This window comes from Ananas comosus, linkage group 9 (genome assembly GCF_001540865.1).
Source record: "Ananas comosus cultivar F153 linkage group 9, ASM154086v1, whole genome shotgun sequence".
Lineage (NCBI taxonomy): Eukaryota > Viridiplantae > Streptophyta > Magnoliopsida > Poales > Bromeliaceae > Ananas > Ananas comosus.
The window spans coordinates 10,566,575-10,586,195 of NC_033629.1; the positions used below are offsets into that span (position 1 = coordinate 10,566,575).

The 19,621-nt window shown below is 35.0% G+C and overlaps 1 protein-coding gene across 1 annotated transcript; it reads left to right on the top strand.

Annotated features, from left to right (window-relative positions):
• Positions 12,107–18,877, top strand: LOC109714778 (serine/threonine-protein kinase/endoribonuclease IRE1-like). Its single transcript, XM_020239488.1, is given in 6 exon segments — positions 12,107–12,546; positions 14,403–15,467; positions 16,239–16,411; positions 16,924–17,170; positions 18,100–18,394; positions 18,725–18,877. Coding segments are annotated over 6 exon segments (2,100 nt in total). The 5' UTR covers positions 12,107–12,379.

The following is a 19,621-nucleotide window of genomic DNA, read 5'->3' on the forward strand; positions in this document are numbered from 1 at the left end:
AGCGTGCATATAAGATAAATTTAATTGTACATATTACGTAATTGGCGAATATTACGTTAAATAGAAGATAAATTTAATTTTATATATTATATGATTGGCGGGTATTGCATTATATTTATCAAATTTGTGAGTATTAAATTTTTGCGGACATTACAAATTTAAAATTTAATTCGAGAATTACGTGATTGGTAATTTGCGAGTATTAAATTTTGACAGACATTACAAATTTAAATTTTAATTTTGAGTATTACGTGATTGGCGAGTATTACGTTTGAGAAAGAAAATATTTGAGAAAAAGCGTGCATATGACATAAATTTAATTGTACATATTACGTGATTGGCGAATATTACGTTAAATAGAAGGTAAATTTAATTTTATGTATTATATAATTGGCGGATATTATATTATATTTATTAAATTTGTGAGTATTAAATTTTGGCGGACATTACAAATTTGAAATTTAATTTTGAGTATTACGTAATTGGCGAGTATTACGTTTGAGAAAGAGTATTACGTGGAAAGAAAATATTTGAGAAAATGCTTATGAGATAAATTTAATTGTACATATTACGTGATTGACAAATATTACGTTAAATAGGAGATAAATTTAATTTTACGTATTATATGATTGGCGGGTATTACATTATATTTGAGATAAATTTAATTTTACGTATTACATGATTGGCGGGTAGAAAGAAAATATTTGCGAAACGCGTAAATAGGAGATAAGGGATATAGATGATATTATTATTGCAAAAAGTGACATATACTTTTATTTTTATTCGTTAGATAAAATCTAATGGTAAAAAATTAATTTCTTTATTTGAGAATAAATTATTATTTAGTGAATGATTTGAAATAATAATATCATCTATATCCCTTATCTCCTATTTACGCGTTTCGCAAATATTTTCTTTCTACCCGCCAATCATGTAATACGTAAAATTAAATTTATCTCAAATATAATGTAATACCCGCCAATCATATAATACGTAAAATTAAATTTATCTCCTATTTAACGTAATATTTGTCAATCACGTAATATGTACAATTAAATTTATCTCATAAGCATTTTCTCAAATATTTTCTTTCCACGTAATACTCTTTCTCAAACGTAATACTCGCCAATTACGTAATACTCAAAATTAAATTTCAAATTTGTAATGTCCGCCAAAATTTAATACTCACAAATTTAATAAATATAATATAATATCCGCCAATTATATAATACATAAAATTAAATTTACCTTCTATTTAACGTAATATTCGCCAATCACGTAATATGTACAATTAAATTTATGTCATATGCACGCTTTTTCTCAAATATTTTCTTTCTCAAACGTAATACTCGCCAATCACGTAATACTCAAAATTAAAATTTAAATTTGTAATGTCTGTCAAAATTTAATACTCGCAAATTACCAATCACGTAATTCTCGAATTAAATTTTAAATTTGTAATGTCCGCAAAAATTTAATACTCACAAATTTGATAAATATAATGCAATACCCGCCAATCATATAATATATAAAATTAAATTTATCTTCTATTTAACGTAATATTCGCCAATTACGTAATATGTACAATTAAATTTATCTTATATGCACGCTTTTTCTCAAATATTTTTTTTCTCAAATGTAATACCCGTCAATCACGTAATACTCAAAATTAAATTTAAAATTTGTAATGTCCGTCAAAATTTAATACTCGCAAATTTGTTAATTTAAATTTTAATTCATGATAGTAGATTTTCTTACGTGAGATGATAGATTCAATTTTAATGATTATTAAAATTTGGCATGCCATAAACGTTACATATTGCTAAAAAATTTCAATATCCGCCCAATCAAAACTAAATCGTTAATTAAATATAATTTTAAACATTTTTAGCAAAATATTTAATATTTAAGTAATGCGCCATAAAAGCGTAGAATATTTCTAGACAAAATTTAATACGTGCCCAAGCAAAAGTAATTAAATATAATTTTGAATTTTTTTAGCAAAATATTCAATATTTAAGTAATACCCGCTAAAACATTTTACGCATTTCTCAAATATAGAATATATCTTAATACCCTCACATATAATATTTNCACACACAATTATAATGATCATTACTTATTGCAACAAAGTGACATAACTTTTATTTTTATTCGTTAGATAAAATCTAATGTAAAATTAATTTCTTTATTTGAGAAAAATTATTATTTAGTGAATGATTTGAAATAATTGGTCTGAAATTAACTGGACATAAAATATTAATAAAAAGAAATAATTATTTTTGGAAGGAAAAAATTTAAAACTCACAGCTTTAAGTAGTATAATATATATATTATATAATATATATATATAGAGGGTGTGACTAGAATACTATCGATAGCAAACGGCTCCGTTGCCACACCCATTTGTTTTCGATGATGGAGTCTCTAAATCGACGAATTGGCAGCCATTAAACATGAATATTATACTACTTGAAGTGTTTAGAAATCAAATTTCATACATTTTTTATATTGTTCTCTATTCATCGGAGTGACATAAAAAAGAACGGCTTGAAAATTTAATATTCTTAAAAAAATGATTGTATATGAGTCTTGTAATCAAGATCAAGAATATAATCTTGTTATTAAAATATGTTTTAAAGATTTTCTCAACAAAAATTCAATTAATTTGGAATATCTTTTACGCCATTAAATGAGAAACGCTTCAATCGACGCATCTAAATTACAAATTTTGAAACCCTTTGATCATTAGCAAATGAGCGAAAGATTTGAAATTTGATTTCTAAAACACTTTAAGTGTATAGATCATGTCAACGGTGCCGATCGCGATTTGGAGGCTTTATCACGAAAATAAATGGGTGGGCAACTCGAGTCCGTTCTATAAGATAGTATTACTAGCTCAACTCTCATATATAATATATTGATGATGCTACTATGCTATCGAAGCAACGGAGCCTTCCGTGCTTCCAGCTCGTTTCGATGTAATATTTTCGGATGTCGATCGCTTCGTTAAACTTGATTAGAGTATTTGAAGTACCTAGAAAAATAAATTTTATGTTTTAGCGATAATCATTTGGCCTGTGAACGAAGGGCTCTAAAATCAACCGGGCTGAAAATAAAAATCTTAGCAAAATGTAATAATATGACATTAAAATTTTAAATCAACAGTATTGATCTGTTTTATATAGTAATAAAATTTCTATGACATTCACGGTTGATTTGGATTTTTACAAACCGTTAAACTTGCAAACGGCTCACTACAAGCCATTGAAATTTGTATATTTGATGCCCATTCGATACTATGCAAATGATATCGAAAAATAATAAATTTATTTCTAGTATCCAAATACTTTAGATCAAAGTTTAATGAGCCGATCGACGATTCGAAAGTCGGCAACGAGATCTACAAACGAGTGGAGCACGGCTAAGGCTCCGTGCTTCGATAGCATAGTAGCCTCACTCATATTGTGTATATATAGTATTATATTATATTATATATAATAATAATATATATTATATAATTAGGCTGGAATACTATTAATAGTAAAACAGCTTTTTTGCTAAAATTTTAATACCTGGATGAAAAATTGTAGGACCAGAATGAATGTTATGTCAGTTAGAGTTGAGTTAGTCGCCCCTAGGGTTGAGTGGTCGCCACTTGGATTATAGTATTTAATCAATGGTTAGAAATAATGAAAAGAGCTGACCAAAGCTAAAAACTGATAGCAACAATGAATATTTTCTACTAAAGTAGTCGTCAATCTCTCTCTCTCTCTCTCTGTCTATCTCTCTCTCATCTCCTCTCAACGTCTCTCTCTCTCTATATATATATTATACTATATATAGGTATAGGAGTGACGCTACTAATGCTATCCGAAGCACGGAGCCTCCGGCTTCCAGCTCGTTTCGATGTTTGTGACTTTTAAATCGTCGATCGCCGGTAAACCTGCTCAGGAGTATGTTGGCGTACTAGAAAAATAAATTCTTATTATTTTTCGATTCATATTGCCTAGTGATCGAATGGGACTAAAATCAACAAACTTTCAATGGCCGTAATGACGTTTGCAATTTAAACGGTGTAGAACATATGAGCAATCACGTGAAATTTTGATAGAAAATTCTTTATACATATAACAAGATCAATATCTTTGATTTACAAATTTTAATGTCATATTATTCACATTTTGTAAATTTTATTTTCAGGCCAGTTGATCATTTGACCCCCTTGTTCCAGGCCAATGATAGCGTAAAATCATAAAATTTATTTTACTAGGTACTTCAAATACTGTAGATCAAGTTAACGGAGCCGATCCAACGATTCGAAAGTCGGGGAAATTGAAAACGAACTGGAAGCACGAAGGCTCCGTGCTTCTGATAGCATAGTAGCCTCACCCCACCTCCCTCTCTCTCCATCTCTTTCCCTCTCTTTCCTCGCCCTTCTCTCTCTCTCAGTTGTCTCTCTTCTCTATATATATATATATATATATATATATATATATAGAATTATGTTCGCTATACTATCAATATACGCAAGCCGCTTGGTACTATGAGTTTTTAGCCATTGGATGAAAGGATGTGGGCGTTAGGAATGATAGCGTGCCCCCTAGGGTTAGTGGGTTGTTTGGTTTAATAGTATATTAACGGTGGAAATGATCACACGGGTAGATCTAACGTGTAGATAAAACTCATATAGTAAAAAGACTTGGTAGCTATCAATAGTATAGTAGCCGACTCTATATAATATATAATATATATATAATATATAGAATAGGCTAGCTATAACTATCGGTAGGGCACACGGAGCGCTCCCGTGTACTAAGTTGTTTTCGATGATGCGCTTTCCAATCGAGATCGGCTCCGTTAGATCTTGATCTACACTATTGAAAAGTATTTAAAGACTAAATTCAATAATTTTCGATATCATTTACACTATCACTACAAGTAAGTCTAAAATTGAACGCTGAAAAATAAAATCATCATCAAAAGATGATGATAAATAGAATTAAATCAAGATCAGACTACGATCTTACTCTAATAGTGAAAAGAATTTTCATAAAATTTCATCGCCATTTGGATTTTTACAACACCGTAAAAGTCTCACCAAACACACCACATCGGCCATTAAAATTGTCAATTTTGTAGATCTTTTGATCCGTAGTCACAATGATGTCGAAAAATCTGAAATTTAGTTTCTAAATATTTTCCATAGTGTAGATGCAAGTTAACAAGCCGATGCGTCGATTGGAAACTGCATCATCGAAACAACTTTGGTAGCACGGAGCGCTCCGTGCTACCGTAGCATAGTAGCCGCTCTATATATATATATATATATATAATATATATATATATATTACTAAAATCCAAACTAAATTTCTATTAGATTTGGGGGTGAAAGATTTTTATCCTTATAAAGCATGTGCCATTCCGCATTTATTTATTTATTTAGTTTTTACTTTTGCAGTTGTAGTAGTCCTTCGTCGCGTCTCCTCTCGTCTCCTCTCTGTTCTCTTCGTGAAACAAAACAAACCGCAACGAGACAGAGGGGGGAAGAGCCCATGTCTGGTCGAGAGGGAGCTCTCCGATCCTCCTCTAAGGTTAGGGTTAGGGTTAGGGCATCGGGGACGGAGATGACGGCGGCGGCGGCGGCGGAGGCGGCGGCGCGCCGGTATCTTTGGAGGCTCGGCCGGGGATCCTCGTCGTCGGTTCCTCCAACGTCGCCAAGCGAACCCTCCTCTCTCGTCCGTTCCAAATCCTGCCTCACTCTCTCTCTTTTTCTCTGTGTGTGTGTGTGTGTGTTTATGTTTATAGTGTCTTCCTATTGTGATAGCAAGTGATCCAGATCCATTTCTCAGATTTGTAATTTAGAGAATTCTTTTAGAAAAAATGGGTCCCTTGTTTGTTTTTTTTTTCTTTTTTTGGCGTTTGCTATTAATTTTGAGCAGTATCACTTTGTTTTGGGTAGAAAACAACGAATATAGGAGGAATCTTCGAAATTAGAAGCTCGAAAATCGGTTGCGGATTAAAAATAAGTACATACATAACGAGACATAGGTCTTAAACTTATCAGGGCCTAGTTGTCCCTGTTGTTGGGTGTAGTGCTGATTGATGAATCTGTGTCTGGAGAGCTTCATTGGCGAATCTGGCTGTATTAGATCCTCAAACAGTTTCTGTCTGTGGTAGAATCAGGAGCTTTAAATTGATGCTTTGGATTTTGGGCTGCAGAATTATATCTTTTCCTCCCGCGATAGTAGAAGATTCAGACTTTTTTAGATAACCAAGTACTGTAATTGATAATTGTGGGCATGTAGGCCGATATCCTGCGTACGAGCCAGAGGTCACGTTGGGCCAAGTCACAGTGAGGATCTGTACGCTTTAAGGTTCTATTTGGATGTCTGAATAAGTTATTCAAGAATAGCTTATTCGAGTAACTAAGGCCCTGTTTGAAAGTTGAAATAAGCTAACCAAGTATAACTAATTCTGTACAAAAATTTCTTAGTGTGATTATAAGGAAAAAGTTTGATTTTTGTTCTTTGAAAGATTTTGCTTTCTATGATTTGATAGGATAGCATACCTCATCTACGAGGTGATTGATCTTATCCAAAAAAAAAAACTCGAATATCGAATATAGTATCCAATTCTAGACTTTGATCATACTTCTTATCTACCAAATGTACAAACTTATCAAGTAAATGATGGAGATACACCGAATAAGATATTCTTGCATCCAAACAGAGACTAGGGAGTTCGATTTTTGTTTCTTCAGAGGTCTTGCTATTTATAATTTGGTAGAATAGCATGTTTCACATATGGAGTGATTTATCTTATTCTAAAAAAATAACTTGAAGGCCGAATATGATATAACATTTTAAACATTTGATCACACTACTTATCTACCAAATGTATTTCTTAAGTAAATGAAGGGCATATACCGAGTAAGATATTTATGCATCCAAACAGGGCCTAATGGAATTGTTTGTCCCCTTTCCAATAGCTTGGACTTTTAGAATTGTGGTTAGCACTAACGATCCAATAATAATTGCAGGTGAAAGTAGAAGCATAAGCAGGGCCAATTAGATCCTTCAAAACATTTGTTGGGAGTGAAGGGCGGAGCTAGTACTGAAAATAGAGAATACAAATTTGTTATTGATATATATATAACAAAAATACTAGAGAGTTTAGAGTAATTTTAATGGAAACTCAGAATTGCAAATAAAAGCATAGAATCATTGATTGTCTATGAAGCACGGATACTTCAAATTTCATGCCGTACCCGTATCGGATACGTATCGGATACCGATACGCGCCCGATACTCGCCCGATACGTGTCCGATACGGGAATGAAGTATCGGGCATTTTTAAAAAATAAAAAAATATCGGATACTGCTCGGATACGTGAGGGATACGGGGGGATACGGGGGGGACACGGCCAGGTTCTTTTTTGATCTAAAATGATCGAAACTTAAAATTTTTTTAAAAAACTCACGTCCAAACCTATTAGAAAGAAGGAAAAGAGTGAGAAAAACGCCAATCTCTGTTCAATTTGTCATTTCATTTATCTTTTTGCTCTTGAATGGTAGAAAGCGCTCCCTCTTGTTCTATCTTCACACAGTATATACTCTCTTTCATCTAATTTGTCAACCTAGCATTAAGCAACAAAGGCTATAGAAAATATGATTTTTTTTACTTCTCTATTACATTGCTACCATATTTTTTTATTACTATTTTAATAATAGAACTAACAAAACAAACATGTATATTGAATGACTAATTATCTAGTTTGTGCAACTACATATCTATTGTTATCATTTGATCAAGTTGGATGACAGTTGGTTTGATACTTTTTGAATTATTATTTTATATGATTGATTATCTTTTTTTATGAACATATGTAAAACAATTATACAAGTTAATGCATATTAGAATATATTCCTTAATATAGTCCAGATATTCTGATTGTTCTCAATATATCATTACATATAATCAACATATATTTAAATATATTTAAAATAATATTTTATTCAAGTATATCCCGCGTATCGTATCCTAGAAGTTTTAGGAATTGCCGTATCACCGTATTCGTATCGTGTCGTATCCGTTTCCCTGTATCCGTATCTGTGCAACATAGTTGGTTGGTAATTAATCAGTATTTCTTGATTTGTGTGCCAATTTGTGGGAATTGTGATTCTATGGATAATTAATTTAATATTATGAGAAGGAATAATCAAATATAACCACTTTAGGTAGTAAATCATCTCAGTGACCACAAGCAGTTAATCAATTGTGCATATTTACCAGCACCCTTATTTTTGTAGAATCCTATAATTTAGCCTTATATTCTCCTTAACTGGCTTTGCTCATGAGTAGTTTTACGTAAGTGCGTTGCAAAGTTGTCAATTGTTGATGCTATAAGAAAATTCTGAAGAATGAGCTTTAGACAAGCATGAAATTGGAAGTTGGAACACAATGTTTGTTTGAGTCATATTGACATATATATTGATGAAATAGTATGGTGGAGTGGTTTTCCTTTACTTTGTTGAACATTTATATAACTTCTGCCTACTTTCTGGTAGCTATGAAAGGATTAAATGCAGAATAACCAGAAGAAGACATGGAATGGCATTATCTTGCCCCTGAGGCCAAGTTACTTGAACTAATTTGTGGCTACAATAACTGTATTTATTTTCTTAACAAGGTTAGACTGTAGTAGTGTCACGCCCCGGGACCGATACCAATTTAGCCCGACCCGAGCACGTCAAACAGACGCCGAACGGACAGAGTTTCTCCTATCCGCTCAAGGCTCATCACATGTACATTTTCATCAATAGAGAAAAGCACTAGCGGAAACATACACAAACGGCTTACACGAGGGTAAGCAATAGCCATTAGTGAAAGAAAAAGGAAACTAAACATTCACAAGTAATATGATTCATTTTAGATCATATACATTGCATCCATTTCTTACATTTAGGATTCATTACATTTCATTACATAATTCCATCATTTCTTTCTTACATCACATTTACCTCAAAATAAGCTTTACATTCTTTTCTTTACATTACTAGTCATCAAATACAAAAGATGATCATAGGGTACTTTACTACAAAATGAAACCCAACTTTGGTGGCCTCTGACTAAGGCGCGATACCTTTACCTCGGTCGCTCGCCGGCTCGCTCGGTCCCGGCTCTGTGGAAATAGTGGGGTGAGAACTACAACAAAGTTCCCAGTGGGTTCGGCCCCAACATCACCGACTTTCCCACTAGGACTAACTCAGGCATAATAGAAAGGATAAGTAGGATATAGTAACCAATCTATAACATGATGCTAATATGCCTGAACAAATAGCAAGAAATATGCTCAACATTAAATATATGCAGATTATGCAAATTCTTTCGTTCTTTATCTTTACATTTGTTCTTTGTTCTTCATTCTTTTCTTTTTGTTCTTTGCTCTTTAATCTCAAGGCTAAGCCGGGGGTTTCGCCACATTAACTTGCTTCACATTAAGTCCATCATCGCAGGAACTCACCCGCTAGGACCGTCCTTCGGGTCTACTCCAACCCGGATGCATAACTCCGGAGCGCATCGCCCGAGGGGGAGCGACCGCCCTCGAGCACGGAACTCATAGCAAGCATGATTGAAATCCTTAACTCAAAGGATTGTATGTTCAATCTTGACTTTACACTAACTCTAGTGTTCATTACATCACTTTATGTTGCCACTCTAGCAATCATTGCTCTTTGCATTTCCTTTACTTTTGCTAACTCTAGCAATCACATTCTTTAGCTTTACACGTTCTTTATTCTTTATACGTTCTTTATTGCTCTCTTTGCTTTAGCTTTAGTGATCGTCATCATTCTTTATATCACTTCGATTCTTTGCTTCACACTAACTCTAGTGTCACTTTACTTTACATTATTTAGATGCCACTCGATCTATGTCACAGTGTCACTCTGTTCTTTTGCTCACTTTGGGTGCTCACATTTTCTCTCATGCATACATCTAGGGTTTTTGACATTATCAGGTTCTCAACCATCTCATTATGCAAGTTGTGCTCACAATCATGCAATCATCACATTTCATCATTACTTTACCCTAAAATGCATGCAACAATATATAGATCATATGCTCAAAGAATGACACATTAGGCATAGAGAGAATTTCAATGAGTTTGGAAAGCACCACCCACCTTGTAGGTCCCTTTAGGTGCTCCGACGATTTTCTCGGGATTTTTAGATCCTTCGTTCTTTACCTGCGGCAAAACGAAGCCAACTTAGGCCATTTTGCCCATATCTTTCTATAGACTTTTCGAAATGCTATTCCGAGCGCACCGACGCATCGGAAATACCCCCAATTAGGTTTCTAGAGGGTCAATTGCACTTAGAAACCCCTATGAGCAAAAGCCCCAATTTGGGTGCCCTAGCTCCAATGTATATCAAAACCTAGGGTTTGATCTCTTTGGGAAGCAAAAATAGCTTCATTATACTCTAAATAGTCCATTAGAACCATTCTTAGGCTTTCCAAAACCCTAGATTAGATTTCACCATTAGAGGTGGGTTGAAGCTCACATTGAGCTCAACCATGGTTTTGATCTCTAAAGAAGCAAAAAGAAAGCTTCAAACCACTAGATATTCCACTAGAAACCATCTTTAGGTTCATTCAAACCCATTTCTAGGGTTTTACTACAATAGGGTTCAAAGCTTACCTTATAAACTTTCCTTTCTTGCACTAGAGAGGAAGAAGATGAAGCCTCTTTGCTCCTTGATCTTCTCCTTCACTTTCTTCTCCTTCTTTTCCTTTCTTTCTTTCTTTCTTCTTCTTCTCCTTTGTCTTCTAGAGAGAGAGAGGGAGAGGAAAGAGTGTTTGTGAGGGAGAGAATGAGAGAAAAGGCTCTCTCAGCCCCCAACATAACCCATGGGTTGCAAAAATGCTAATAAACCCCTCAACTTTCATCTTATTCAACTGCCTGGACTGGGCAGATTTCGGGCTCGGGGACCGGTCTCCCCGACCAGGGACCGGTCTCCGAGAGCTCTCCCAGCGCAGCCAGAGCTGTTGCGCGCAATGCGACCGGTCTCTCTCTGGTGGGACCGGTCTCTCGGGGACCGGTCTCTCAGGCAGGGACCGGTTCCCGAGAGCTAATTCCTCAGGACTGAGCCGATTTTTCGGCTGTCTCACTTCATACGCGTTCGGGGACCGGTCTCTCCTACCAGGGACCGGTCCCCGAGAGCTCAAAACTGCAGTTTGCAGATTTTGATTCTATAGCTCTCGAAAACCTCCCGTAACTCGCTTTTAATCATTTTAACACCTTCGGACGTTCCGAAGTGTTCCATCCTCGCATTTTGGTCAATTTGACTAAAGTTCGACTTTTATTTTCCGAATTTTCGGTATATTACAAGTAGTTTTGATCATTTCAAAATTATAGGATACTTCTAGAAACGTCTAGACTGAATTCTGGTTGGATATTATTTTATGCTAACAGCTGTTCACTCTAAAAATGTTTGATGGAAAGTCTGAAATCCCTCGACCTTATGGCTTTTGATTTTGATATATATTGGATATTGTTTTAAAACTGATGCAAGATCCATCTAAAAAACCCCAAATAGCTGAGAAATAGGCTTTGTTCTTAATGTTGTCATCTCATAGTTTGCCATAATAAGAGATGATTAAAACGATGAATTGTTGATTGGTTTTATGCTTTGCCGTACTCTTTGTTTGAACTTCTTCACACTGTTTGTTATGGCAATTTCACTAACTGTTTTGCTTATGACAATTATGCACTTAATAATTCAAGGATGATACAGTATTCCGTATATTAAATTATTAATAATTCAAGGATGATACAGTATTCCATATATTATCAAAATTCAAATAGTTATTTATCAATCTGATGGTTCAGTACCTTTGGTCTGTAGAGGATACTTAGATTTGTACGTTTTCTTCTCCATATTTTTTTTGCCTGAACAAGAAATAACTGCTTTAACTTTTTTCATTACTATTTTGGCTGCAGGCTTGCTTTCAACTGATATTCCAGACACGCATACTTATCCTCTAGGGTTCCTTGTCAAGGGTATGTAATCGTTTGTTCACAAACTAGTTACTATTTGTTGCATGTGCTACGAGATTGTTTGAAATGTTTTGGCGTGAGGGAAAGAACTTTTCCATGAAAGGAGAAGCTTGAATACGTAGTTAACAAATTGATGTTAAGCAACGTAGAAGAAACAAATTTATGCTAAAATAGTAGGCCAAAGAAATATATAATACTAAGAGGTGAAGTGCTTGAACCATCTCCTCGTGCTGATCGTTCTTCCCCTTCCCGTTCTTCTTTGTCATCGAGGCGAAGTTTCTTCTCCTCCATCTAATTTAACCTCCACCTTTTTGAACCATGCACTCGACCACCCTTTCTCAACTTCTTCTTTTTCTCCTCCTCGCAAGTTGCTTCTCCCCCGTGCTGAACCGTGTAATGGTCTTGGACGAGGACAGAGGCAAGGGAGGGAAGGTGGCTAGTTTCAGTTTAGCTTGGCAGCTTGTTTCAATGCGCTTTAGAGCACAGTAAGTACCGCTATTTTCATTCCCGTAGCTTTCTCCTTAGTTTGTGGATCCTTTGCAGGCGTCGGTAATCAGTATCTATGGCCTATCCCATTACCTTTCTTTCGGTTTTCATTTTCAAATCAACTCTCTTCGTTTAGGGTAATAGCAGCACAACTTAATCTGGTTTGCGGCTCTATTCAAACAAGGACTAAGTGAGATCTCGAGAAGTGGTGTCTGTAAATAAATGCTACTTTTCTTTAGCTATGATGGCCCGCTTGTAAACTATGTAATTGTCAAATTGTGATCTGTGTACTAGACGCCTTGCATACTCAGGTGGGAGTTGGATGGCTGAACTATCCAAGAGTCCCAGCCTCAGTCTAACTCACCTCCGAGCACTTGTAGCAATAGCAAGATAAGAAGGCTTGATATGACTACCTAGCAACCCATGAAGTGAGTGATCCTTATCCTTTGACTGATTGGGCAATTGGAAGCCCTTAAGCTAGCTGTGCCATTTTAGATTGATTGGGTCTTGCGTCATTCATCTTTTTGAAAAAGATGCATATTTATTTTTCCGTTCTTCTTTATCTTTACAATGGGGACTGTCTTTGACAGCTCATTTCTGTCATCATGCCCTTTTAACATCAACTTTGCCATATCAACGATTGTTAATTTGTGCTTGACTCTAGGATTTTTCTTTCTTTGTTTTTTTTTTTTTTTTTGATAAAAGACTTTAGGGTGGTTCATTTCTATGCTTTCAACTATACACTATTTATTCTTGTAAGTTATATAATGCTATGCTTAGTAAGAACTTCTATATTTCTTTACAAAACTGCACAATTTAGTGGTTGGGTTTCTTTCTTGATCTTATAATTTGTGCTTATGCCATGATATGCACCTTTCTCCTAATAAATTATTGCCACATATGTGTATTTGTAAAAATGTTTACTTGAATGCACAAATTGTAGCTTCTTATAGTAGGAGGATGTCTAAGACTAGTAAGCAACTGAATAAATTGGCCGAAATCCTTCTTGTATATTGCACTTCGACTAGTTAAAGTGATAATTTGAACATACAGCGATCGAGAGATTACGTTCAATGAGCGATGACGAATCCTTTAAGACTGAGCTCGACACTGATACAAGAGATTACTTTGCACCCTAAGTTATCGCACACTTGCTCAATATATTATCTTATAATTCAATTGAACTATTTTATGGTTCAAAGCATAGTTCTTTACCTATGTGATGGCAGATTCTTACAAAACATTTAAGAAAAAGCATATGAGGGCAAAAGTACTATGCTACAAAACTTAAGGATGATAAACTATAAATAAGTTATATCCATGGGAGATTTTTGAAGTTTCTCCTGATGAATTTGAGGAATTTTTAAAAAACATAAAACCATCAAAATTTTAAATTCCATATTTATCTGAAACTTAACATTTACATTAATGTTGAAACTAAACTGCTTTATCCACAAGCATTCATCTCATGCAAAAAGGCTAATGTGATGCAAATAATATATAAAGGAAATTTAAATTAAGACATAATAAACATCACAGCAAAAGTTACTGGTGCAAATAGTGTATAAAGGAAAATTCTTGTATAATTCTGTTGAATTAACAACATTGAGAGCTGAGTTAGAAGATCTGACATTGGAATTTTGCTTGATCTAATTTTTTAGAGAGTTGAGCTAGGTTAAATTTGTGTTCTATTTGGACTGAACTAAGCTAAATACATGAGAAGATTGTGGTTAATTAGATTATATGGTTTGAATTACAATCAAGCATTTGAAATTAGATTATGAACAATTAGATTAGGATTCTCAAATAGATACTATTTACATGTAAATTCATTAATGTTTGGACCATGAATCAGGGTCGAGAAGCTCCAACTTCCTCCAACCTTTTATTCTGGCAACATCGAATCTGTGAAGGGGAAGAACCAAGTTGCAATTGTTGGCAATCCTCTTTCTTTGGAACCACATGTGGGTATTGATGGGAATCTGAAATTGCCTCATAGTATGCCTTCATCTGTGTGTACGTCATCTAAAGCTAATACTCGACATTTTCTAGGATACAACGATGATTTGGATGAACAGAGTATTGAAGATTTGATTTCTTCATTTATACAATATGGCAATCAAAACGGTTTAGTTATGTCAAAGATATCAGTTCAAAAAAAGGGTCGTACTCTAATTTTTAAGATTTATGCTTCTAGAAAGAATAGCATTGAGATGAGTTCTGCAACTGGGTATGGACTTTTGGCGTGGTTTGTGATCCCGTCTGTATTAATTTTTAGCATACTACATTATATGAAGATTCTTAAGCTAGGCAAACGTATTAAGCAATTGACTGTTTTTAGACGAAGTGGAGTTTCTAAGAAGAGAAAAGCTCGAAAGAATGGAACTATTGTGGTTTCATGCTCTGACAAGGGGGGCAACGGATCTGAGAGCATAAACGATACTCAATTTAGTGAAAAATACCTTTTTTTCAGTCATCAATCTATTGATGTTGGAAATGGGCGCTGGGTTGGAAAACTTTTTGTTTCCAATATTGAAATCGGTAGGGGCAGTAATGGAACAATTGTTTTTGAAGGATTTTATGATGGTCGTTCTGTTGCCGTAAAACGTCTTTTAAGTACACATAATGATGTCGCTCGAAGAGAGATGGAGAATCTTATTGCTTCTGATCAGCACCCAAATATTGTTTGACTGTATGGAGTAGAGCAGGACTTAGATTTTATTTATATCTCGCTTGAACGGTGTAATTGTAGCCTAGCTGATTTAATTCAGCATTTTTCTAAGTCTTCTACTGAAGGTCCAACCTCAAACTCTGAAATTGAGAGTAGTGTACAGTTGAACTATTTGAAAGGTATTGAAAGGGAAATGGAGTTGTGGAGACGAGATGGGCTTCCTTCTACGCAACTTCTAAAACTAATGAGGTTAGTAACTAACTTTATTGTTCTGCTATTCTTTTGTGCCTTCATTTTGGTGAATTTTCCAACTTTTCTTTTGACACTTTTAAAACAGAACACAATAGTTTCTTATTTGTAAGGGAAGTTCTAATGCAGCTAAGTTGAATATTCAGGAATTGAACCTAATATGCTTCTTTCTCTTCTTTTCTTTTGGTTCGTTGGGAATCTATTCAAAGGTGGTTTAATGGCTGTACAAAAAATTATAGGCTGCATATCAAACTTGTATGCTAATGCTATATAACTGGAGTAACCTCGGTTGATGCTAAAATGAAATGGTTGTAGATGATTAGGATAGATTTTGCTACTATAAATTTATGAGCAGAGAGATTATAAGATAGGATCGAGTGATCAGCATTATGGATACCTTATCATATGAAAGTTTCATTTTCTTTCATACTTATGTTGACTTTCTTGTATTATATAAAGCCTTTGTTTTTTCTATTCAGATTTTGGTCTTTTGAGGGTTTAACACATACTTTGCAAAATTATTTATTTCAGTATATGCCTTTGTAAAGTCTGAAATTTCATCCGTGTGCTTCAAAAGTGTAAAAATACTCATCAAATTGATTGGGGGAAGTCGGTTTGGTATTAGAATAAGTTTTTCCGGAGGCGCATTGTAGAGCACAAGGGTGTATGTGCGAGAATGTAATAAGATGATTTTTCAAGCTCACGTGTAAACATTTTTTTTTCTTTTTTTTTTTTCTGTTAACAATCCTATGCGCTTGTCTTTTTATGTAGGGATGTCGTTTCTGGTCTTGCACATTTGCATGAGCTCGGGATCATTCATCGGGATCTAAAGCCGCAAAATGTATTAATTAACAGTGATGGGATTATTAAGGCAAAGCTTTCTGATATGGGTATCAGTAAACGTCTTCAAGTAGACATGTCTTCCTTAAGTTGCCATTCTACAGGTATGCATGTATGAAAATCTTTTTCTTTTGGAGCCCATTTCCTCTGCTTGAGCTTTTGCAAAATTGTTGTTTGAGGGAAACTCTTGAATGAACTATTAGCAGTTTTGTCGCTAAACGACCCTAAACATTACTTCTTTGTAATTTACCCCATTTTTTAATTTGACTACCCTGCAACTCTTCTGTTTTGAATTTAGTTCAACAAGAGATTTGGCAATATAATGTTAAAATTTAATGGTAATCCATTTTTCAGCTGATACAACTGTACATTCCATTAAAGCTAATGGCGGAGAGATAGTGGAGCCTTAACTTTTACGGAATTTCTAACTCAGCTAATGGAAATAACTTGAAATTATAGTGAACAAAAGTTGTAGAGTCTGTTTTCTGGAAGCTTTTGCTTTTTTGACATGGAGAAGTAGTTTCAAAGCCAGGCCAACAAGCACTTATTGTCAAGCGGCACATATGCCCTTTAATGTAACAAGAAGCTAAAGGCAGATTGTAATTTTGCTTTGTAGGTTATGGAAGCTCTGGGTGGCAAGCACCTGAACAGCTTCTTCATGGGCGCCAGACTCGTGCGGTGGACTTGTTCAGTTTGGGATGCATCCTTTTCTACTGTAACACCAAAGGAGGACATCCGTTTGGCGATTATTTCGAGCGAGACATGAACATTCTCAACAACTGCCTTGACCTTTTTTTAGTGGATTACATACCAGAAGCTGTGCATCTCCTTTCTCAGTTGTTAGACCCAGATCTTGAGATGAGGCAAGAACCCTAAAACTTCTATTTTTTAGCATCCTGGAATATTACTAGTCCTACAGTGGTATCTGTGCGATGCACGAGCATATGCATAACAGCAATCTTATGAAAATGCTTCTTTATCTCATAGATTTAAAGTTGAATGGATTAAAATTTTTTCTTTTTTAAATGGGATTTCTTAAATGGTGACGATGTGGCTTCATTATTTCGCTTGAAATTCTCTAGTTTTATATAAAATTATATCGAGCATTTACCATTATGTTTTGGGTACTTTTTCTTTTGTTTTTTTTTTTCCCCCTTACGGGTCGGCGGGGGAGGGGGGGTGGGTGCGGGGGATGAAATCAATTATTTACACATAGACCCCTGTGAAATCTCATATATATCCTCAATATTTTTGCTGCTTACAAAAATAACCATAAAGTTTGGGAATTCGGTCAACTCATGATACTCTAAGAGGTGGTCTTGTTAGAATTAGATTTTATTTTATTTTATTGTTTTTGAAGAGGGGTATTTTGTAAAGTACATCCATTTATGTATTTATGTACGATAAATTGAATTTTCAAAGTGCATTTGTGAAAGTTTAGATTTTGAGCTAATATGGGTTTTTTTCACATTTACCGGAAAAGATGCAGAATAGTGTAGATAACACAAGGTGGCGTTTGGGTGATCCTAAGACCATATTTACATTCATTCATGCGCATTCCAGGGTATATCTGGAAAAACTGTTTCTGCATAGATGCTCCTGACAAGGCACATGTACACTAACACCCACTTTTGAGGCTTAATATGCAATTCCATGTATGTGCTTGCAGAGTAATTGTGCATGATACCCTATAGGTGAATAAAGAGTTTTCAGGGATGTGTTTATATGTGTTATTTCAAATTTTGTGATCTGAAAGTTGTAATCTTATGATGAATGCTTTGGATGCTGTTAGGCCAAAGGCAGCAGAAGTACTTTGCCACCCTCTCTTTTGGAGTGCAGAGAAGCGGCTTGCTTTTCTTCGCGAAGCAAGTGATAGAATCGACAAAGCAAGTGAGATTGATCTTCTTACTTCTTTAGAAAATGCGGCACCATCCGTATTTGGCAGGAGATGGGGCAAAAAGTTGGATGCTGTGCTCATTGCCCACATGGGCCGACATAGAAAATATAATTTCGAGCTCTTGCGCGATCTTCTACGGTTAATAAGGAACATGTCAAGCCATTATAGAGAGCTTCCTGCGGTACTTCAGGTGTGGCTTCTAATGTTTTAATTGCTCTATTATATTTTTTAATTGTAAATCACATTTTAAGCATCCGGATTTTTATTAAGATTTTACTTTGGCCCCTATTCTTTTAACCTAAACGTAGTAGGGACTTTCCAATGCATTGTTGAGCCCCGTACTGTTTTGTTGACTCCCACCACAATGACCGAATTTTTATTTAAATTATCTCTACCTAGGGCTCTGAATATGGCCTGCATTTATGTATAAAGCAAATTTTATATTTTCTCGAGTTATTTTGTGTGTGCGCCTTGTTGAAGCCCTTTCAATCAATTTTCTTTTTCCTGCAATTGCCATCAGGTAAAAACTGGGTCACTTCCGGAAGGATTCGATCAGTACTTTTCTAGTCGATTCCCGAGGCTGCTGATTGAGGTCTACAAAGTGATGTGCACATATTGCAGGGAGGAGAACTCATTCAGCAAATACTTAAAGAGAAAATTAGGCCAAATTTAAGATATATATATATATATATATATATATATATATATATATATATATATATAGGGGTAGAGTAGCATACTACCCTGCTTGTTACATCTGTTTATGTATATACATATGTATAACTATTGAGTAGTTTTGTTACGTCTGCTTGTTATCTCAGATTAAGCTGATAGCATGATTACCTGTTCACTAATGTGATATTATGCCTACTGCTTGTGACAAGTCTACTTCTCATGATAACTATATACTTGATGAGACTATATCATGTTAACTGTTGATTACCTGTTCACTTATCTCACACTAGTCATCATACTCGTTGAGACTGAGTCATGTTTATCTGACGGTATGCCTTGTATCATTATCTTGGACACATGAAATGTTGGGTAGAGCAGCATGCTACCTGTTTATCAGACTTGCCTCTGAGTATGGACTCTGTGGGGCTTTGTTGTGATTATTGTGATTTTGTATAGTTATCATAGTGTTGTGTTGCATTCTTTGTATCCCGACGCCGTGTGCGGATGGGGGGAGATGCTGTTCGTTTGGCGGGTTTGCTTGTGCCTCTGAGTCGCGCCTCATGGTCTCAGAGTTGAGCTTCTCCTCGGTTTTCAAATAAAGAATGCGGCTCCAGGCGTGCATTTTGGAAGCTACTACCCAGTTTTTCAACTTTCTAGTTAAAATCAAATTTAAAAATATGTGATTTGAATGTTTTTAACACCAAAACAAAACCAAACAAAACCAAACCAAACCAAACCAAAC